Here is a 24,031-nt window from a genome sequence, read left to right as displayed (position 1 = left end):
AACTCACCAAACACATTGTAATTGAATTTTAATACCATGATAAACATAAAATCTTAAGTACAATCAGAGGTGGGAAAATGTCACTTTATATACAAAGTTAGAAAAATGGCAAGAAAGAAGATTCCATGTTGGCCAAAATGCAAGCCAGAACATAGCAGAACAACATTTGTAAGGTGTTAAAAGAAAAAAAGCAATTGAAAAAATGTATTTTAAAAACAAAGGTGAAATAAAAACCATTTCAGATATACCAAGCCTGAAAAAAATTCAGTATTATAGAAAATAATCAGAAGGAAAATGATACATGAAATGACAAGGGAAAACCTAAAGAATGAAGAGCATAAGACACAATTACACTGGTAATCTAAAGATTTCATTTCCTAGTATTCAAATCTTTTGAAAGATGACCACTGTTTTATTTATTGTGCTGTAAACTCTTGCTTGGAGCATTTATTTCATTAAGGGAAGGGGGAAGGGTGAGAGAGAGATTCCCAGGCAAAACCTGCTATCGGGATTGGAACCCACACCTGAAAGGTCCTCCTCACTCCTCCCCTTGACCACTATTTTAAATAACACCATTTACAGCAGGATTTATGACATAAAGAAGTAAAATATTCAGCTGGTAGAGTGGCTAAAGTAGTATAGCATCTGCCTAGTATGTGCAAGACCAAGTTCAACCCCAGTACTGAAAAGAGACAGTAAAATATCTAACATTAATGGAACCAAGAATGGGAGTAAAAACCCAGAAATATACTATTGTGAAGTATTTATATTTAGTATCACACAGTGAACTGTTTTAAGTTACAGCGGTGTATCAGGGTTAGAAAACTGCAACCTGGGAGCCAAACTTTGCCAACCACCTGCTTTTATATGCCAAATGAGACATATAAAACGGTTACATTTTACATCACTGAAAAAAACCTGAAAGACAAGTAACATTTCATTATGAGAATATTATCTATAATTCAAATGAAATTATTTAAAATTCAATTTTATTTTCAAAATAAAAATGTCTTATTTGAAACTAACCACACTCTGGTTTATGAATTTGTGTGGCTACTTAGGTAATTTGATAGAATGAAGTTTATGTAACACAGTGAGGGAAGAAAAAGGCAGTGTGAGAGGAACAAATGCAGAAGTAACTTTATCTTAGATGAGAGAGACAGGAAGGCATCCTTAAAAGTAAACATCTTCATTCTCCTGGGTGCTGGGATTACAAGTGAGCGCTACTATGTCTGGCAGATTTCTTCCTTGATGTATAGAATTTTAATGTGGCCTGAGGACATACTTTGAATGACTTGAATTCTTTTTCTGCTGATTGTGTTGTTTTCCTTGAGGAGCCCGTTTCTCATCTCTTTGGATTTTTGTTTTCAAAGATGCTTCCCTATCTTCCTTATCTAGGAGAAAGATCACTTCATTTTATTGTGGTGAGAGGCCTGCTCCTTTATCTCCTTAGATGTTCACTTTTAAGGATGACTTCCTGTCCCTCCAATCTAAGACAAAGTTACTTCTGCCATTTGTTCCTCTCACATTCCCAAAGTCACTTCTGCCTTCTTCATAAGCTTCATTCTGTTGACTTACTTATACTGTTAAATGAGCTAGGTTCAGGTGTTATATTGTTGTTTGCTGTCAGTTGCTGTTTATAAATTAACAATATAGTACAACCAGAAACAGGAAAAATTCACTTGAATGTACGGAGTTCAGAAAGTGTTGAAAGTAACATCTATATGGACAAAATTGTAGCTCATCGATAGAACACTTGCCTAACATATTTATGACCTTGAGTTCAATCCTTAGCACCAAGAAAGAAAATCTGCAGTGCATGATGGATCTATGGGAAACATAAGAGGTCTAAGTTTGTGTACTTATAAAATAATGACCAATAAAATAGCAAAGAGGACAGGATTACTGATTACTGTGAAGTTGAAAGCCAAAGAAATTTATCGTCATAAGAATCAGGTCAGGAAAATGTTAAATCCTTCAGCTAGTGCTGGTGTGTCACACATTTCAAAAGGCAATGTAGTGTAAAAGATGTTAAACTTGCATGCAAGGCAGGTTCTGCAGATCAGAAGACTGTAAATATACCTAAATGATAACTACTAAACAAGAAAAAGGTTATGTGGAAAAAGAGATATAAATTACTGGATTATTTTACGGACCATTGGCAATGAACCTATACAATACAAATGGCTTCCAAAGTCTAAATCATTCAAAGATAATGCAAACTGGTTATTGTGTCAACACCAATGATGATGTTAAGTTCAAACCCCTAATGGTATATAAGGTACCAAATACATAGGGAATTAGAGAAAAATGTTGAGTAGTCCAGTCCACTGAAAGTAGAAAACAGCATAGGTGACCTCAGAAATAGGGGATCAGTTCCGTAACTGTTTGACTCAGGAAGTTGAATGATACATTTAATGCAAAAACCTTACCTTCAAGGTTTTTATTGATTTTTGGTAATGCCCTAGTACTCAGTATACTGCAAAGAAGTTGAAAATTCTCACCTAAACCTAGACATTCTTTTCATGCTCCCTCATGCTGTATTTGTTATCCAACTTCTCTTTTTTTTTTTTTCAGTACTGGTGTTTGAACTCAGGGCCTCACACTTGCTAGGCAGGCACTATAGCACTTGAGTCACTCCATCAGCCCTTCACCTTCTCAGTCAGGATACAATTAAAAGCTGTGAAGTTACTTCAATCTGAGGGAGCTATACATTAAGGCATGAAAGGCTTTCAACACTAACAAGGGTCCACCATGACAGACTAATGGAAGTCAGTCATTATATGTCATGTTATGTGCTGGGATAGCTTGGGATAGCTTAAGCAAACTATTTTGAATGAGTGTTGGAAAAATATCAATGACAGAAAATTTAAAGCACAGTATCAATTAGAATGTATACTGCATGGAAAATGTGAAGACATGGATGAAATTTTGGCAAATTCATTAAAACTCACTAACAAAGATATTGATGAGATGTAAAATGGGCCATTGAAGTCACTGACGATGACAGTGATAATACAGCCTGACTTAAGCAGCAAAAATATCAGAATAGTATTTTGCTTTGGGAAAACCTTAAATGACATGAATTAAGAATGTGATGTTGAGTGCATCTTGAGTACAACTGGAAATTGATGCTTCTAAACTCACTGCAGTCCCTTTCAGTGAGATTGTAAACATTTAAGGTGAAAAGCCAAACAGACATGGCTGATGCAATTTCTGAAGCCAGTTCAAGAAGGAAAACTGTTGATGCTATTAACATATGTTGAGTCAACTCTTGAGGCAGCACTAATAGATATGAACAGGTTATGCTAATAAATGCTTTCTTATGCAAAATAAGTTCCAACACACTTTTTCTTTTGTCTCAGATCAAGCCAAGGTCAATAGGTTTAACCACAGACTGCCATCCCATTTTACATCCTGCAGCTCCATCAAAAGTAGAAATGTAATCTTAGTTACCTCATTTAGTGAATCTTTATTAGACTATCTTTATTTGCATGGCTGAAGTATAGACAACTGTTCATAGTTCTGTTTCTTATACATGATACTGTACACATGTACATATATAACTGTGTCAAAGCCATACAAAAACAATATACTAAAGTTCATCACACTGAATGCCATTATTTTATTGTAAAAATAGCAATTATAAGCTTGTAAGAAATATATGTTAATCAGGTAAGGTGTTTTCAAATACAAAAACCGTAAGAAACTTATGTATTGATTGGTTGATGAAAATATTTGGGCCAGAGGCTTATAGGAAACTAACCCTGTATTTCTGCTAGCAAAAAATGTTTAGTACTTAGAATCTAGTGTGTTTCACATTCACAGGATATAACTACCACAAATAACAAGAATTCACTGCAAATGTACAGATGTGTGCATGTGTTTAAGTATTTCAAGATGGAAGACTTTGTATTTTGCAGGCATAGAAATGGCAATGTCTTAGAAGAATACTTTTAAGTAATGTTGGCAAAGTGCTCTTAAATGTCCAACTTTCCTGATTCAGGGTTTTTAAAAAACACATCTTATGATGAGGACTTTTTAAATCTCTCATCTCCACGTCATGACAAACTGTCATAGATTGGGAAATTGGACAGATGTCATGCATATATTTCGCTTCCTTTCCCTTATATATTTATTCCCCCATCTCTCTTTTCTTTAAAATATGGAAGCTCATTTTTATTTTAAATAAAAGGAAAGTTGTTGCTGACATTTTACCTAAATGCACGATATCCACTGTGTTTCTCTTCTGGATGATTCTCAGATGTAGAATTAGGCATGGCCTAGATTGATTTCTAATATAATACTTAGGATAACAAGTACAGCAAAAAGCTTTCACAGGATGGCAATTATGATATTCACCTTCAGTATGAAGTCTCTCATAGTGAGTAAAATATTTCTCTGGCAAAAGACTTTCCTCAATAGTTGTATTAAAGATTCTCTTTCTTTCTCCTTTCTTCCTTCTCTATCTCTATTTCCTTCTTCCTTCTTTCTCTAGCTGTTTTGTGGTAATGAAGTTTGAACTGAAGGTCTAATTCTTGCTAGGTACATGCTCTACCACTTGAACTACATCCCCAATGGTTTTTGCTTTAGTTACTCTTCAGGTAAGGTCTTGTTTTTGCCTGAGGCCAGCTATGGACCATGATCCTCTTACCTATGCCGTCTGACCAAAACTGAGATCACAGACAGTAGGCCACAACACCCAGCTTACTGATCGAGAAGGGGGGTTTTGCTAACTTTATGCCCAGGTGGGCCTCCAACCATGATCTTCCTGATCTCTACCTCCAAAGTAGTTGGGATTATAGGCTTGAGTCACCTTGCCTGGCAAACATCATACAGTGCATTGCATGGGAACAAAAAGAAAGATATTTCAGCACTATGTGCTCATGCAAATTGATTGAGGGGACAGACTTGCAGCAGGTGTTCTTATATCTTTTAAACCCTGGTATGAATCCTCTGATGGTGAGTGAACGATGTACTGTGGCTGAAAGTCTTTCCACATTCACTGCATTCAAAGGGTTTCTCTCCAGTGTGAGTTCTCATGTGCCTAGTTAAGGCAAAATTGTTACAAAAGGCCTTCTCACATTCTTTGCACTCAAAGGGTTTTTCTCCAGTGTGGATCCTAGTATGCCGGACAAAATTTGCAGTTTGGGTGAAGGCTTTTCCACATTCTCTGCAAACATAGGGCTTCTCTCCAGTGTGAATCCTCATGTGTCGAATGAAGGAAGAGCTGTAGTAAAAGGCTTTTGCACATTCTTTACACTCCAAGGGTTTCACTCCACTGTGGGTCCTACTATGTCGGAGAAAAACAGAGTGGTGAGTAAAAGTCTTTCCACATTCACTGCACTCGTAAGGCTTCTCACCTGTGTGAATTCTCATGTGTTGAACTAATGAAGAGCTAACACAAAAGGCCTTTCCGCATTGCTTGCAGTCAAAGGGCTTCTCCCCAGTGTGTGTCCTCTTATGCCTGATAAAAGTGGAACACTGAGTAAAGGCTTTCCCACACTCACTGCACTCGTAAGGCTTCTCACCAGTGTGAATCCTCATGTGTTGAACTAAGGAAGAGCTGTCACAAAAGGCCTTGCCACATTCCTTGCACAAAAAGGGTTTTTCTCCTGTGTGGGTCATAAGATGCTGGATAAAAGAAGAGTGGTGGGTGAAGGCTTTACTACATTCTTTGCACTCGTAAGGCTTCTCCCCAGTATGGGTCCTCTCATGCCTGATCAAAGTGGAGCAATGAGTAAAGGCCCTTCCACATTCACTGCACTCATACAGCTTCTTTCCAGTATGAATCTTTGTATGTTGTGCTAATGAAGAACTGTAGTAAAAAGCTTTCCCACATTCTTTGCACAAAAAGGGCTTTTCTCTACTGTGGGTCAAATTATGTTGGATAAAAGAAGAGCGGTGGCTGAAAGCTTTACCACAGTCTTTGCACTCATAGGGCTTCTCTCCAGTGTGAACACGCTGATGCTCTGTGAGGTGAGACCTGCGCTTGAAGGCCTTCCCACACTCAATGCACCGGTGTGGTTTTTCGCCAGTATGAAACCTCATATGTCGAATGAAGTCAGCCATATAGCGACAGGCTTTCCCACACTCATTGCATTCATAGGGCTTCACTCCAGTATGAATCTGTTGATGCCGAAGCAGGGCCCAATTCTTGTTAAAGCGTTTTCCGCATTCTTTGCACTTGTAGGGGTTGCTCCTTGCTTCAGTCACAGAGTCTTTTCCTGGTGCTTGGAAGTCATGTTCAACACCACCATCTCGGGGAGTGACTTGCTCTTGGCAGACTTTTAGACCATCATCTATCTCCAAATCATTATGGTTATGGCGCAACTTTCCAACACAGGTCTCCTGGTAGAGCTCTGTTCCTGGCCTCAAGTTCCCATCACACATTTTTGGTAGCCTTTCATCATCCTCGGTTTGCCTCAAAATAGAATCCTTTGCAGATTTCCGTGTCAGTAGTTCTTGGAAAGGGAATTCTCCAGAGAAGGCCAGGTGAGAAGCAGTAGGCTCTGTGGTGTCAGGTTTTGCTTTTTTACCTGAAGGAAATCCAACACATACAGGCATGTATTAGTTATATAAACAGAACAAACAAAATAACCACTTTAGTAGAAAAATGATCTTGATCCTTGGAATTTAATTAGACATCTTTATAAGGAAACTCAGAAGGAAATGCTGGAAGAAGACACAGATACTGGAGTGGACAGTCCTTTTCATTCTCCAAAATGGGGAATGTATGCAGAAGAAAGACTCCACTGTAATTAAAGTCTCTAAGAAAGGAAGTATTATGGTGCTATAACAATACATCCAGATGAAGAAAACTGTAAAACTCAACACACTAAAAGTCAATGTGAAAAGGGAGATTAGCATAAATCTGTTAATTTGCCCAAATTCATTTATAAATTTAATACAACACCAGATAACATTTAAGTAGGGTTTTTTAATAGACACTGACAAAGTGATTGTGGAATTTACAGAGACTATGGTATCCTGAAGAATAAAATGTGTGTGTGTGTATAAGAAAACATGGGAATTTGCCATGAGGAATTTTTGTTATGATGAAATTATTATACATCAATTATATGCATTATATACATCAAGTCTGGAGTAGGAACAGATATAAGAAAATAGAATAGAGAGTTAGAAATGTATATTTACAATACAATTTATAAAATTTCCTACACAAAATACAAAAGCAGAGTCAGTGACCAGAGTCATAGAGGTGAATTTATCTAGAAGTCATAACAAACCAGCCTGCTAATAGTAGAAGATGCTTCCTTTTTTTTTTTTTTTCATATTTTTCTTTTACATTTTCAACCCTGAAAGATTTCTTCCAGGTACTTACTAAGCCAAGTACCCACAGAGACTCACTTGGACCTGGATTCTAAGACACAAAACTGTGACAGTGTGAGGTGCATGCTGTCCCATGGCTGAAGAGTCTGCTTAGTGCACATGGGTGAAGAGGATAAGCGTCCTGCAGTAAGCTCTGGCTTGGGTAGAGTGAGGAACCTCCTTACCTCCAGCTGCTGCCAAATGTACCCAAAGCATCCCTACCCATCAAGAGCTGCCTATTGCTATAGTACTGCAGGAGCTCTATCCACCCAGATTAGAGGATAAACCCCACCAACAACTTCCCCTCCCCCTGGCAGCTGATGCTGTGAGCCCATAGCTGACCCACACAGGGCTATTGCCCACACTCAGAACCCTTGCCTCTCATGGTGCCAGACTGTACCATGATGTTAATTGTGTGACCAGAGGAGAATTGGTACTGAAGTCATCGGGGGAACCACAGACAACTCTAAGGGCCAGAGACTGGGGGAAAATGCTTACTTACTGCCTTGACTAGGCCTAGCCTGTATCCACTCCCCTCTCAGAACCAGGAGACTGGATCTCCTTTTATTTTCTTTACTTCCCCAACTATTCTGTCTTCCTCTATAATAGTTACACTGTACTGTTTTACAATATTATTTCCTATACCTTCATCCATATACTTCTCCCCACTTTCTCTTCCTTTCTGCTTCCTTCCTTTCCCCATGCCCTTCTTTAAAATTTTAAAACATATACCATTAGTAATTTGTAAACTCCACATTTTCCATACAAGAATACTAGTTTCTTTCTTCTACACCTTACTGGGGATGTAGTTGATGTTTCCATTTAACATTCTAGTTTATTTTTAAATTATTGAATTGTTACTGCTGTCAACTCTTTCTTCATCTGAACAGTTCAAAGAAATGCTATCCATGCTACCCACAGATGCACAAATCACAAAATGGAAACAGAGTAATAGAAAAAGCAAGGCAGTATCAATCCTCCTAGCTCATAAGAACTTAATCAAATCCAAAGATAATGAAGTGGCTAAAATGTTGGATAAAGAATTCAAAACTTTACTTTTAAAAATGATCAGGGACCTCAAAGTCAATGCAAACAGATAAATGAAGTAAGGAAGTCAATTCAATACCTGGACATGAAAATTAGCAACATGGCTGAAAAATTCAGCAAGGAAATTTAGTTTCTAAAAAAACAAACCAACCCAGAAATGTTGCAGACAAAAAGTTCAATAAATCAAATAAAAAATATAGTAGACAGGCTCACTAGTAGACAAGATCAAGCAGGAGAAAGAATATCAGGTATTGAAGGTAAGACTGAGAAAATACTGCATACAGATGGCAATAAAGAAAAAAACCAACAACATAATCAAGCATGATCACAACCTTCAAGAACTCCATAACATGATTAAGAGCACCAACCCAAGACTATGTGGGATAGAAAAAGGAACTGAGATACAAACTAAAGGCACAGAAACTAAAATCATAGCAGAAAATTTCCCAAATCTTAGGAAAGATATAGACACCCAGGTACAGGAGGCATTTAGCACCCCAATAGCCATGACCACAAAAGAACCTCACCATCCCACATCATAATTAAAATACTAAGACTAGAGAACAAAGAAAGGAAGTTGAAAACTACAAGGGAAAAAAATGCCAAATTATCTGAAAAGGTAAATGAAGAGGGCGGTTTCCTGTGCTCCCTCCCTTGCTGGAGTGAGCTTTTTCTCTAGCTCCTTGGTGTTACTGGACCTAACTGGGCTTAACTGAGGGTGACAGGAGATTTTAGAAAAGACACAAGATAGACAGACAAAGTTGGGGTCAGGTGTGTTGTAAGCTCAGCTGGAGATGCACAACCCTCAGTGCTTCTTTTCTCTATCTTGATTCTTTAAGGCCTTACTCCTTGCAGTTCTTTAAAAACCTTGCTTCTAAAGTCTTCTTTAAAACCTTCCTTAAAACCTCTTAAAACTGTTCTATGTTTGCTCTTAGCTTATCTTTAGCTTAACTGCTCTAAAAGTCTTTTGCCCCCAGGCTTGCATCTCTTTTTAGCTCTCTGAAAGCAGCATAGGTGCTCAAACTTGCAAACAGCCACCCTACAACCTGCATTTGCATAACTCTTCAGGTCTCAGTCCTTAGACTTGCACTGTGCACTGTCCCATGTTCTCTTTGGCTTTTCTTTAGCTTTAGCTTTCCAAAGGCCTATGCATGAAGTTCTTTCTCAGCTTTGCTTTCTGAAGCCTATGTTAAAGTTCTTGGTGCAGACTTTCTATCAACCCCTTTTTAGCATTTTCCCTTCAACAATTCTTTTCCCGTCAGCAATTTTTCCCTTCAATAATTCATTTCCCTTCCAAAAGGTTCCCACACCAAAAAGCCCAAAGTAAAGCCCCCCAAAGCAAAAGCCAAGCAAAAGCCCAAAGTAAAGCCCCCAAAAGCAAAAAGCAAAAGCCCCTCTTCCTCCTTCAGGGGTCTTTTATATCAGCAAACAGTGGAGACATGGGAAGGGGCGTGACATTGTAACAGGAGAAAACTTGCTTCTCTGAATAAAACTCAGGAGAAACAGATGTTCTGCCTTTCTCTGTTTTGTGGCTGGGGGCTGTGCCTATTTTGGTCTACAGGTAAAAGTAATTAACTGTATCTCACCTTGTTAATGAGTTTTCATAGGCTTTAATCTGCTCCCCACAGGTAAATACATAAGAATTACCTCAGATATATCACCTGAAACCCTAAAAGCCAGGAAAGCATGGAAGAATACATTTCAAGCTCTGAAAGAAAATAATAATCAACCAAAATTACTATATCTAGGAACATTATCTTTCAAATCTGAAGGAGGAATAAAGACCTTTCAGATGAAGTATAATCCAAAAAGTACAATCCATGCCCATTACATTTGCAGAAGATATTTTGTTGGGGTACTTTAACTGGCAGCCCACCTAGCCTAGAAATCAGCTATAACTGGCACGACCCTTGGGTAACCTCATGAAGAGGAAGATAGCCTTGAAACAGGGTTGTACAACATGGTAAACTGTCAATTAAAAGCTGTAACCTCGGACAGAGCTGTGAGGAATTGCTCATTAGAGCCATGCAAAAGTTCGGCAGAGATGAAAGGCACCATGCAGAGATAAGCACCCATTCCTGCCTTTCTTTGTCTCCACTTGTAAATAAACTTTCCAAAGCAGGACTCCCTGCTGTTCTTATCTAAACCTTAGGTTTCTATTCCACTACTAGCCCCTAATTTATGGGAGAACGCATTCCTTGTAACCTGAGAAGTAAGCCTCTGGTGTTTCCCCAGTTCCCAATAAATAATATTACCCCACCACCAGGATGTGGGCAAGATCAGGAAAATGTGACCCCAGGGGCATGAGGAATTCCTATGTGACGATGATTGATGCTATAAAGAGTATAAGACCTGCTTAAACTTTGCTCTCAGGGTCCTTGATGAAACCTGCTGCGTCAGGCGGATGCTCAGACCCTAGCCGGCTAGAAATAAACCTCGCCTTGTGACTTCCTTTGTCTCGAGTGTCCTTTGTCCTCTCAGAAGGTGGCCGGCCTCGTACCCTAACAATTTAAGGGAATAGTACACACACAGAGGAGGAAGAAAGACAGTCACAAACACAAGAGCCGAGGAAAGAATAAATTTCAAGAAAAGATGAAGACATAAGAATTAGGAAAGAATCAAATATGTTCAACTTAGCAAACCAACAAATCCTGAAGATAAATAAGGGCAAAAGAGAAGAATAAGCAATACTCGAATCAACCTGGAAAAAAAAATTAATGAATAACAGGAAATAGTAAAACTTCTCAATCATAACTCCAAATGTGAATAGTTTTAACTCTAAAATCCTAAGACACAGAATGGACAGTTGAATTAGAAAACAGGATCCAACTTTTTGTTGTCTATAAGAAACATACCTTTCAGGCAATGATACACACATTCTAAAGGTGAAAGGATGGAAAATAATATGCCAAGGAAACAGGTTGAAAGCAAGTAGGAATAGTAATACTCATAGCTGACAAAGAAAACTCAAGCCAAAATTAGTCAGAAGAGCCATAGAAGGTCACTACACTCTAATAAAGGGAACAATTCATTAAGAAGATAGAATGATTCTAAATAAATATGGCACAAATATTAGTGTACCCAATTTCATAAAACAAGCATTATTGAACATAAAGGGACAGATAGGTCCAAATTCACCAGACTCTCACCAATACATAGATCATCCAGATAAAATATCAGTAAAGATATCTGAGAATTAAACAACAAATGGGCCAAAAAACCAAATGAACTTATAGCATATTCCATCCAGCAGCAGCAGGATACATATTCTTTTTAGCAACCCATGATATTTTCTCCAAAACATAACATGTTTTAGCCTAAAAAGCAAGACTTAAGAAATACAAAAACAAAACACTGAAACAATATCCTGCATCTTTACAGACTACAATGTAATAAAACAAAAAGTAAATAATAAGAGAAACTATTCAAACACATGAAAATTGAACAATACAGTTTTAATCAGTAGGTCGTTAATGAAATCAGGAGATATTTAAAAATTCCTAACTCAAATGAAAACACAATCTACTGAACCAATGAGACATAGCAAGACTAGTGCTAAGAGGAAAGTTTACAACTATAGGTACCTACATGAAAGAGTAGAAAAAAACTCAAATAAATAATGATGTACCTTAAAGCCTTAGGAAAAACAAGAAAAATCAAAATCCCAAATCACTAGATGGAAAGAAATAATAAAAGTAACAGCAGAAATAAAGACAAAAAGAACAATTGCAAGTGAAAGACAGGACTTTAAAATAGGTACAGTGTGGGGAGGTACTTGTGAGAGGGGGTAAGGTGAATGGAGGACATGAAGGTGAAAGGATATGTTGATTAGCTTCATATACATATATGAAATAGAATGATAAAAGCTTTTGCAATTTCTTTAAGTTGGGTGGAGAGAGATTGCAGGGGGTGGGGGAAGATGGTGGGAATGATCTAACCAATGTTCAATGTAAGGCTATTTGGAATTGTCACAATAAATCCTCCCTGTACAATGAATATATCCTCATACAAATGGTAAGAAAAAAAAAAAGAATTACACAGAATTAATGAAACAAACAGCTGGCTCTTTGAAAAATAAATCAAGATTGACAGACCATTAGCCAAACTAACTGACAGAAAGACAAAATCCAAATTAATAAAATGAGAGATGAAGAAAGGGATGCTACAACAGATAATAGATGAAAACATATTCCAAAAGATTGGGTCATCTAGAAGAAATGGATCCATTTCTAGACACGTATGACCTCCCAAAATTGAACTGATATAAACCAGTTAAACAGATCTATAATGAGCAAGGAAATTAAGAGTCTCCCAACCAAGAAAAGCCCAGGAATGGATGGATTCGCTGCTGAATTCTCTCAGACCTTTAAAGCAGAACACACACCAAGGCTCCTTCAAATATTCCAAAACATACAAAGAGAAGGAATGCTACAAAACTCATTCTATGAAGCTACTATCCTAATTCCAAAACCAGGTAAGAATACAACCAAAAAGGAAAGTTATAGGCCAATCTCCCTTGGTGAAAATAAACTAAAAAATTCTCAATAAAACACAAACTGAATTAAACAATACATTAAATAGGTCATATATCATGGTCAAGTTGATTTCATTCCAGAGATGCAATGATGGTTCAACGACACAACTCAATGCATATAATACGGCACATAAATAGAACTAAAGACAAAAAAAACCCATGATCATCCAATAGATGCAGAAAAAGTCTTTGAGGAATTTCAAAACTCCTTCATGATAAAAGCCATAAAGGAACGTAACTAAGGAGGTAAATGACCTCTACAGTGAAAACTATAAAATATTAAAAGATGGAAAGATCTCAAATGTCCATGGATGGCCAAAATCAATATTGAGAAAATGACTATACTATTGAAAGGGATCCACAGATTCAATGCAGTCACCATCAAATTTCCAATGACAATATTCACAGAAAAATCAATACAAAAATTCATATAGAATTCTCTATAGCCAAAATACTCCTAAGGAAACACAGCAATGCTGGAGGTATTAATATCTCTGATTTAAGTTATAGTACAGAGCCACAGTAACAATAAAAGCAAGGTATTGGAACAAAAACAGACATGTAGACCAATGGGATAGAATAGAAGACCCAGAAATAAGCCCACAAAGTCACAGCCATATGAGCATATTTTGGTGAAAAGACAGCCTCTTCAACAAATTATGTTAAAAAAAACCAGATATCCACCTGTGGAAGACTGAAGCTAGATCTCTGATGTTTAGTCTGTACAAAAATTCAAAATGGATCAAAGATCTTAATGTAAGATCTGAAACTTTGAAACTACTAAAAGGGAAACAGAGGGGATCACTGGGAAACATAGGTATAAGCAACAAGTCATGAATAGAACTCCAATAGCTCAAGAAATGAGCAAAAACTGGCAAATGGGATTGCACCAAATCAAAATGCTTCTGCACATCAAAAGAAACAATTTACTAGAATGAAGAGACAGCAAATAGAATGGGAGAAAATCTTTGCCAGTTATTAATCGTACAAAGGATTACTAACCAGAATATACAAAGAGCTCAAAAAACTAAACATCAAACTAATAATCAAATTAATAAATGGGCACATGAATTGGATAGCCAATTCTCAAAAGAAGTACAAAATGGTCAATATGTGAAGAAATATACACCTTTAGCCATAAAGCTAAAGTAAATTGAAACAATACCGAAATTGTTCCTCATTACTGCAAGAATGGCTATCATCAAGAAAACAAGCAAAAACATATAATGGCAAGGATGTGGAAAAAGAACACTTACACATTGTGGCGGGAACGTGAACCAGTGCAACCAGTGTGGAAGTTAGTATGGAGGTTCCTCAAAAATTCAAAACAGACCTGTCACATTATCTCGCTATACCACTTCTGGGCGTAGATCAAAGAAATGTTAAGTCAGCATGCACTAGAAAAACCTGTACACCCATGTTAAAGCAGCATTATTCACAAAAACCATGCCACAGACTCAGATTAGGTGCCCACCAACTGATGAATGGATAAAGAAAATATATATGTATATATAATGGAGTATTATTAAGCCACAGAGAAAAATGAAGCAATGTTGCTTGCAAGAAAGTATGTTAGTCTGAGAAAGACAAATACCACATGCTCTCTCTTATATGTGGAATCTAGACAGGAGGAAAAAGTGAATGACATGAGTATAAAATTGAGACTGTTTGTAGGGTACAAACCAGTGGCAGTGGGGAGGGCAAGAGGAGAAGGTGACAGGGGAGATTATGATTGAATGTCTTCACAGGCATATATGAAAACAGAATAAAATGTGCTAAAATGGTTTTTAAAAAAGGGTGGGGATAGGAAAGAGTAATAGAGGGTATGGATTTGATCAAAGTACAATGTATGCATGTATGAAAATATCACAGTGAACCTCTGTAAAACTAATATAAACTAATAAAAAAAAGACATGACAGCATATTCTGTAGTGTAAAAACACTGGTTACTTTTATAAAACAGGTTTTTGACAAAGAGGGAGCAGAAGGGACCTGTGAAGTGCTAGAAATACTGTATTTCTTGACATGTGTGATGGTTTCTCTGATTCATCCCTATGTATAATTTCAAAATTTCAGAGGTGAGCCTTTTAAAATTTGTATATTCACTATAAATGACACCAGTACAAAAATGGGGGGAAACAGTAAAGGGAAGGACTTGTATAGATGCCACTTCTAAGAATGAGAAACCCCTCCAATAGGCTTGGTTTGTTCAGATGAAATAAAATCAACATGTAGGTATTGCTGGAAAGCCAAAAGCACTTTTTTTTTCTTTTTTTGCCCAGGGCCAGCTTGGACGTCAATATTCCTACTTATGTTTTCCATGCAGCTGGGATTATAAACATGAGTCACCATGCCAAACTTTTTGCTTGGGCTGGGTTTGAACCTAGGTCTTCCTGATCTGTTGCTTCTGAGCAGCTGGGATTACAGGCATGTGTCACCACACTCATCCCATATTTTAAAAATTAGTTTCATGATTCCCCCAAGAATCAAAAACTTCATTTTTTTAACAGTTGAATGATGAGGGGATGAAAATATAGCAGTAGTAAGTGAAGAAGCTCATTTCCTGATGCAGCAGTCAGATCAAAGGATGATTTCCCATGATCGCCATCTCATGAAGTTCACACTTTTATGATCCCTCCAATTGAATATTAGCAAAGACCTTGATTTGCTTATAAAGAATAGACTATGGCAAAAGTGATGGAATGTATGTGATAAAATGTATGCAATTTTATAAAAGGTAGCACCTATCCTGCTGGAGTCAATCAAACAGTTGCTTGATTTTTAGAAGTGAGATGTTGTGAGCTGCCTATAACTGCATTTTCTAGAGCACCCAGCTTAAGGTGCCTGGATCCTGATCCTCAGGTGAGAGATAAAAGTGAGTGATATCAGAGCTTCAATGTTTGTGGTAATATTGCTACACAGAAGTAGGTAACTAATACACTTGGAAAGCTAAGAGAAGGTGCATTCTAGACTATGTGGAAGAAATTAGCTAGAGCTGGGGATGAGAACTCTTTAAGAGATGAGAGGAAGCTGCAGGGAAGAGTCAGATCCAGGTGGACAAATAAGGATTAAAGAGCAAGAAAAACAAGAATGTAGGCTTTGTTTTCAGCATGCTGAAACAGTGGCAGGGGAGGTGGCAATATTTAACAAAACATGTGAGTGGACAGAGAAGTGAATACAACATATCGAACTGACCGGAGGTTAAAAAACATATGTACTGAGACACCTGCACACCCGTTTTTATTGCAGCACTATCCATAATGGCCAAGCAGTGGAATCAGCCTAGCTGCCCAACAACCAATGACTGGAAAAAGAAAACATGGCGTGTATACACAATAGAGTATTACTCAGTCATAAAGAAGAATGTAATAGTGCCATCTGCAGGAAAATGGGTGGAGATCATATTGAGTGAAATAAGTAAAGCTCAAAAAGCCAAATACCATGCTTTTGGTCATACACAGAATCTAAGCATAAAATGACAAAAATATCAATAACGGGACACAGTGGAGGGGTTCAATGAGAAGGGGAAGTGCAGAGGATTCAGGAAGGTGAAGAGGATCAAATATGTTATATATTTATATGTATGGAGATAGCATAAAGAAAGCTACCACAAATTGTTTTTAAAAGGGAGGAAAGAGGGAGTTAAGGGAATATAATAGAGGGGGTAAACTTGCTCGAGATACACAGTATGCATCTACGCATAATTTTCATGTGAAACCCCTTTATACTGTTAATGAATCCTAAAAATGGAGCCATACACACATACACAAACATAAATTTTGAAAAGTTAAAACAAAACAAATGCAGAAAAACAAAAAATGGATGTATAGAAACCAGTTAGAAATCTGTTAGCAACATGCAGGCAAAGGGTGATAACAGCTTAACCAGGAGTGATAGTCCTGGAGTTGATGGAATGGGTCAGGTGATGGATGGGATTAGAGATTTGTATGATGCAAAATGGATTGGATGTTGGGTATGATGGAAATGGATCTTTGAGGGGTTTTCCATTGTTTTTGGCCTTCTCCATATATTAAAGGAGATGTTAACAGAAAAGGAGAAGTGGGTAACATTACAAGGTCTGTTTTAGGTATGATGAGTGTGAGTGCTTTTGAGGCATTTAAGGGAAGATGTGGAATTGGGGCAAGGGCTGAAGCCAGCTAACAGCTTTGAAAAACACCAGTGGGCGAGCCCATGGGTATGCAGTGATACTGATCCTCACACTTGATAGCTCTAGCCACCCTCAGCAGACCAAATGTGGCACTCATAAAGGCAAACATGGCATCTTGAGATTTTAATAAGATGGGAGGACAAGAAGACAATAGGACTAGGGACTGCTTCTGAGCCTCTGATTCCCAAATTGAGGGGCAGATGGATAGGTCGATAAATGACTGGAGAAAGAGGAAGCAAGAAAGGTTGGGATGCAGAGTCTAGTTGGAGGTATGAATTTGCAGCAAAAGAAATGACTTAAGTTCTGAATCTGGAAGGAAGTAGCACATGTCACTATTTGTTAGGAGAAACAGTATAAGAATATTACTGTAATAAGTCACTTTTGTCAAGCCACTCTGGGTTAGGCAGTGTGCTAGGCATTTACCCGTAATGTAATTACATTCTCAATTCAATCATACAGAAACTATTATTACAGCATTCTCTGAATGCAGGCTATGTTTAGCAGACTGAGTGGGCTCTTTTCCTTGGGCACAAAGCTACACCACAATTCTGAGCCGGATATGACATGGTGTCTGATACCCTGCTCTTGTCAATGAACTGCATATGGAAGTGATATATGTGCAAGTCAATATGACTACTTCCCTTCTTTCCTATTCCTCTTTGCCAGGAAAATCTGTAATATTCTGACAATAGAATGCAACTGCATTCCTAAACAGACATATAGTACAGAGTTTTCCTTCTGACCCACAATAGGCTATGGCATGAATGAGAAAAAATACTTCAATCTGTTGAGCTACCAAGATTTTTATCTTTTAGAGCAGGTAGCATTAACTCAGCCCAACTTGCACAGCAAAGGCATAGTGAGGTCATGCAACTTTCACAGGCTCCAAAGGCTGATGAATGGTAAATAATTTATGGACAGAGTATTCTACCCATATGCCATCCTCTAACCCAAAAAAAGGTAAAGAGTGAGTCATAGGGGTGGGAAATCAGAGGGGGCACAGTTCATAGTGCTCCATGACACAAAATGAAGTTGTCTGTGGAGGTTCAGACACAGTTATGCTTCACTGGCCTGCAGCTGCTATCACCCCGTGCCGGACTGTCAGTCACTTACCTGCACAGGTGCTTTGAGAGAGTCCTCTTCTCCCTGTCCATAGTCCCTGCTCATAATTCAGGAGGTACATCAGCTCTGGCTTGGGAACAGGATGCCCTGGCATGAGAAATAAATGGAGCATGGATAAACAGGTAAAGATGGAAGGAGTACATACCATTAACACACTGGATGAAGCCACAGAAAAGAGGCCCCACCCGCACCCTGGAACGTTTCTCTAATTCATCAAAGTCAGTAGGATCCCACTTCCTTGTGTTTCAGAACTATCTAGCAACATTTGCTTCCAAAAGCAGAGTAAGTTTTAAAGCTGCCAGTTAACACTGATGCCCAGTGATTACTGAAAACTATCAGATGAAATCCACTGATGAATGGCATGTACTGGTAGTCAGCTGTCTGATGTAGGCAGGTGACCCTAGCTGGCTACCCATTCTGAAGAAAGAGTGGGGCCTCCCACTCTACCTGCTCCTGAATCATCCTCACAAAGGTGCAGTCATGACACAGACAAGGAGTGAAAGTAGATAGATAACTGAGTTGGCACCTGTTAATGTCAGAGCACACCACTTCTGGGCTTCTGCTTAGATAAACAATAAATTTTTTCAGGATAAAACCAGTATGAAGGGATCTTCTGTTATATTCAGTAAAACACACATTGCTAAATGGCTAAAAGACAGAAAACAATTCGGACAGTGGCTGAGGTGGCAGGACCAAGAGAAATGTCAACTGGAAAAATCTCAGAGAGCAGGCCAGAGGGCATCCTGCTCTCACCTAGTGATGCTTCACTGATATCTGCCACAGGCCTGGCTCAGTGATGGAGCAGTGGGAAAGGTGAATTAGACTGTTCTTCATTAAGGTCTCTGTCCCCTCAAGGGTCTCTTCTTATATTGGGCTCCCCAGGAGTACTGTTACTCAAAATGTCTCTTTTCAATGATTCACAACTGTCATAAAATAATACTATACTTACTTCCCTGATGATCTTCTAGAGAAGACTCAGGACTGAAGCCTAGAAGAGCCATGTTAGAGGTGACCATTTGGACATGTGGGAAAAGGGAGATCTTGGGCCTCCATTCAGTTCCTGCTCAGGCCAGTTTCTGAGTAAAGTGGCCATTAAAGTTATAGGTGGGAGAACACTTGGGACTTATTTATTTGTTACATATAAAAAATACACGTGTATGTTCCCAGTTCTAGTCTAAGCACAACTGCATTTAGGTATTAGTAAAATGTGATAATAAAAATAATAAAATAAAAAAAAATGGTATGAAGTCCCAGCAAGTTTGTGCTGCCTGCTCAAGTTTCTCCAGGTGCTAAATCATAATACCCTAAATAAGATATGATTTTGGACTAGAGGTATGGCTCAAGCAGTAGAGAGTCTACTTTGCAAGTGTGAAGCCTGGAGTTCAAACCCAATCTCGCCATTAAAAAAATTAAAAAATCACTTGGTATCAAGGCTGAGAGTTTGAGGCAAATTCTTGCTGCAGAGAGGGAAATGAGCTGCTATAGCAGTGTAAAAGACAGCACTGAGACAAGAATTAACAAGTATGAGGTAGGACACAGAAAGGAAGCAAGAACAGCTTTCTCAGGTGCCCACCAAGACCATTTGATAATGTGCATATGCATCCTCTTGGATCAGAAGAGAAGCAAGGCACAGACCTTAGGAAACAAGGGTTAACTGTATAGGTACCTGTGGCCAAAGAAGCTTTAGCAAAGGCTTAGAAAGAAATCAGGAGCAGGAAGGACACATACCTTCTTATTGCCTGAATGAATCATTCTTTTCTTGGATAGCCTCCTTTTACAGGCAGGTCCTGTTAATTGGACTTTGAAGACATTTGACTTGACAATGCTAGGCCAATCACTGTTCCTCTTATGGGAATCTTAGAAAAAAGATTTCAGATGGGGCCAATAGGTGCTAGGCACTGGATGCAGATTTTGAGAAGGACTAGGTTTCTTACATAGCACTTCCTGATGAATATGCAATGATACTGTCAGTGGAGGTCAGGAAGGTAACATAAACTGCTAGAGAGAATGGAATGAAATAGGCTTTGGGATCCTACTTGAAAGTGAAATGAGAACTTACCCACTGAGACCAGGAGCCCGCAGGTCTCCAGCATCACCTCCCAATAAAGGATCCTCTGGGCCAGGTCCAAATGACTCCACTCCTCCCCAGTGAAGGTCACGGCCACATCTTCAAATGATACCAATGCCTGGAAAGTCAGAGGTGGTACATCTGTTTTATTAACTATGAGGCCAATAGATGAGATTCGAACTTACTGCTCTTTTTTACTGGCAAGGGTCTAGAGACCGAAGACTTGAACCAGTGAGCACCTCCTGAGAAATAGCATGCTGTGTGGTGTAGAATGAAGGAAGATGGTACCTTTGACAAAATGTAAATGTGTGGGAGAGAAATGTCTCCTATGTGGGGAGCCACTGGAGAATGACAAACACATGATGTTAATCCCTTATGGATTTATCCCAGTAAGTGCTCTGGGATATCAGAAGAGTCACAGTAGTGGTGGTGACAACAATTGAAACAATGATTATAGCATCTGCTGCCTGCCCTTGAGGTCTTTGGATGCTGTGTGAAAGCATCAGGTCTCCTGGTGTATAATTCCAGTCTCTGGAACACATGTATGGTCTGGGGAAGTCTCTTAATTTCTCTGAGCCTCAATTTTCATATCAATACAACTATAGTTCTTAATTCACTAGAGTATTGTGGGAATTAAAGGGACTGGGGATGTGGCTCAGTGACAGCACACTTACCTAGCATATGCAATGCCCTGAGTGTGATCCTCAACACTGATCAAAAAAAAAAAAAGAGAGAAAATGTTCATAAAGCAAACTGGGCAGTGCCTGCCACATGTCATAGGGATAGATCTGTATGTGTAAAATGTTTCTGATCATTCCAGGTTGGTGAGGCAAATGCCATCATCTCCATTTCACACTCAGCCCACTGAAGTTCTCAGTCAAGTCACTCAGATCCATATGACTAATGAGAGGAGGCAGGATTTGAACCCAGATCACTCTGGTCCAGGGACTATGGGTAGAATGCTTTCCTTCGTGTCACAGATGCACAGCCATAGTGACAAGGGCAAGAAACATTTGCATTAATTTTTACATTTTAAAGCATTTCAGCCACTCCTGAAAAATTTCCATAGATACAGAAGTCTAGCGCCCTCAACATTTGCCCCAGGAGGGCACCTAAGGAGGCATCAGCTGCCTGAGGCTTGGCAGGGCTCTCAAGCTGTAGGAAGGACTTGCACCTGACTGGAAGATTCCACAAGTAACCAGCAGCCTATTCCTTTTCCTTTTTGGATACCTCTCTAAGGTATTGTATTGGTACTTATGTTACCAGGTGACAAAAATGACCAAGGACAATACCAGCTATGGCTCTTAAGATCATGTGCAGCAGCCTTTAGGATGATGTCTGTCATGGGTGACGGTGTGATGAAGATCTGTCAACCACACAACCTCTGCTTCCTAGACAGAGGATGATAAGAGCCCTTGGCAACCCCCCAGGTCCTTTCATGCCTCCTCTGACAAAACCTGCCTTTGTCTATACATCTCCCTTTGTCAAGAAGATTCCCCAAATCTCTTTCATTCCCATGCCTACCTACCAAAGGCCTGTACCTCCCCTTGTGAAGTTTATTTTAGTTATCATGCCTAGGGTTACAAAACCTACTGTGAGTAGAATTATTAGTTAAAACTTTTCCTATACGCTCTTGTAGCGTCCTTGGTAAACTCAATGCACCACACACATCTAGGAGGCAGCCAAGCAAGGATCAGGGGACAATGTGAAAAAAAACTGGGCATCAAGCTTGGTATGTTCAGGACATCGTGCCCTCAGGGCAGGGCAATGAGATGAGTGGAATGTGGCTTGGTGGGTGGAATAGAGACTTTGCAGTCATGGTGGAAAGTTGAGATTAAATTTAAGGACGATGGGAGCTCCTGAGGGTGGACTCTTTCACTCACTTATTTAATATGTGGTACCAGCCCTGCCTTGTTCTAGGATCTCATTATTACAGGGTGTGGATGTATCCTCAACAATATATGAACAAGGGGGTGGTGGTGATATAGGTCAGTCATAGACCTCTCTAAAGGGACCCTGGTACAAGGCTGGAATAAAGTTAGAGAGCAGGCCAGGTGAAGCAAAATGAACAAATAAAACAAGCCCTGAAGGTGGTCAGGACTACGATGAGAATAAACAAGGTGGAATGTTGGAGAATAACTTGAGGCCTGTGTGTGTGTGTGTGTGTGTGTGTGTGTGTGTATTCCAGGAGAGGAAACACTCCTGTATACTTGTCATTAAAGACTATCTTAATGGGGTTGCTTTGCAAATACAAATAAATGTGTTACAGATTCATGGTCAAGTGTCAAGCATGATTCACTTGTAATAAACACGTGGCATCTGACATATCCAGTGATCTTTCAGTCTTCTAGTCTGTATGTGTGTGTGGGGATGGGGGTGTTGAGGAGGGGCGGTCTACTCCTATCAAAGAAGCAGTAATGCCAAAAATGCCGTTCCCAACTCACCTCTGCCTTGGAGATTCTCCTTCTCTCCCTCAGCTTTCAGCTACAGAGAAGCCTGAGACAGGAAGGCCTGAGGGACTGTTCCCATTGGAGTGAGCTCCTAAGGTTAGCAGCAGGAGCTGGGGAATCTCTCCCCCAAAATGACGTGCAGAGTGATGCTCTGTGGGTCCTGCCGAGCACCGACACATATCACAAGCGTACCCTCTCCAGTTCCCTTAATATATAACTATTAACACTGTTATTTCAGATACAAGGGAACGGAGGCCAAGGGCAGTAAGGCTACAAGCTCAAGGTCAGAGCCAGTAATGGGGACCCCTAACTTGGACTGAAAAATACCGGTTGGAAGTGATTACGTGTGACCCTTCCGCCTACTGCCCAAATTCCAGATCTACGGGAATCAAAAGGCTAGAATTTCAAGGTATTGTGCATTACAGCGGATGGGACCGAGCGGGCGGCAACCCAAGCATGAGGGAACCCGAGAAACCCCGCACTCACCAGCGTCGGCGCCGCCATGACACCCGGTGGACGCAGCCAAGCCGTGAGTGACGGCGACAAACGCCGGTCCGGCGGCCTCGGCTGAAACCTCCCTCCAGCTCCGGGCGGCTAAGGTCCTCGGCTTCCGCCGCGCACAATGTGCACAAGGTTCAAGGCGCTACTGCCTTCGGGTGCTGTGTGGGCACAGGGTTGCTCGGCGGCAACCCTACCGAGGCGGCGGAGGGGGATGTCACGGCTTGAACGCACAAAAGGTGGAATTGGCCTTAAGCTCCTTACTGTCCTGCTTCTAGTTCGTGCGGAGAGCGGCCGCTGCCCAGCGTTCCAGTCAGGGTAACGCTGGCAACAACAGGTGAGTCACGACCAAATGACGTCACCACAAGGACGCCGGAAGTCCCACCCATGAAGCTTCGGAAACGCTCCTCCCTTCTCCATCATTGGTTCAGCCTCTATTTCCGGCAGAAACACTGCCTTCTGGGAAATGTAGGTTTGCACTTGAATCCGCGTGGAACTTGGAGCGCACTTCCAGTTCTCTGTCAAAGAGCCTCTTGAGGTTCCAAAGAGAGGACGTGGCGTCGTTTCCAAGAGACGCAAGAAGCTTTCTGAAGACTCTTGAAACGATGACCCATGCTCAAGGGTCTGTCATTCCTTGACTTTCCTCCCTGAATACTACTGTTAGACACTTCATCTCTCTGATCCGTGAAATCGAGATTTCTAAGAAGAATGAAAACTTTTTTTTTTCCCGGTACTGGGGCTTGAACTCAGAGCCTACTCCTTGAGCCTCTCAACCAGCCCTTTTTTGTGATGGGTTTTTTTGAGCAAGCTCT

General features: G+C 39.7%; 1 protein-coding gene across 1 annotated transcript; it reads right to left on the bottom strand.

The window, feature by feature from the left end:
• Znf599 (zinc finger protein 599) lies at positions 1–23,560 on the bottom strand. The gene is made up of 4 exons (XM_020154605.2): positions 23,208–23,560; positions 20,263–20,389; positions 18,195–18,290; positions 1–6,539 (listed from the first exon to the last, which is right to left on the bottom strand). Exons 1-4 carry the CDS (start codon positions 23,223–23,225, stop codon positions 4,936–4,938), a joined length of 1,845 nt encoding a protein of 614 aa, XP_020010194.1. The 5' UTR covers positions 23,226–23,560; the 3' UTR covers positions 1–4,935.
• Positions 23,561–24,031: the final 471 nt, after the last annotated feature.

Source organism: Castor canadensis, chromosome 16 (genome assembly GCF_047511655.1).
Source record: "Castor canadensis chromosome 16, mCasCan1.hap1v2, whole genome shotgun sequence".
In the NCBI taxonomy this organism is placed as follows: Eukaryota; Metazoa; Chordata; class Mammalia; order Rodentia; family Castoridae; genus Castor; species Castor canadensis.
Note: the sequence above shows the minus strand (reverse complement) of the source record. Positions and strands in the feature narration are given on the sequence as shown.

Coding starts and splice junctions, on each gene's coding strand:
- Znf599 (XM_020154605.2), bottom strand. Junction 18,291..20,262: donor CGGGCTCCTGGTCTCAGTGG/GTAAGTTCTCAT, acceptor TTCTCATGCCAG/GGCATCCTGTTCCCAAGCCA. Junction 6,540..18,194: donor CTCTCAAAGCACCTGTGCAG/GTAAGTGACTGA, acceptor GATTTCCTTCAG/GTAAAAAAGCAAAACCTGAC.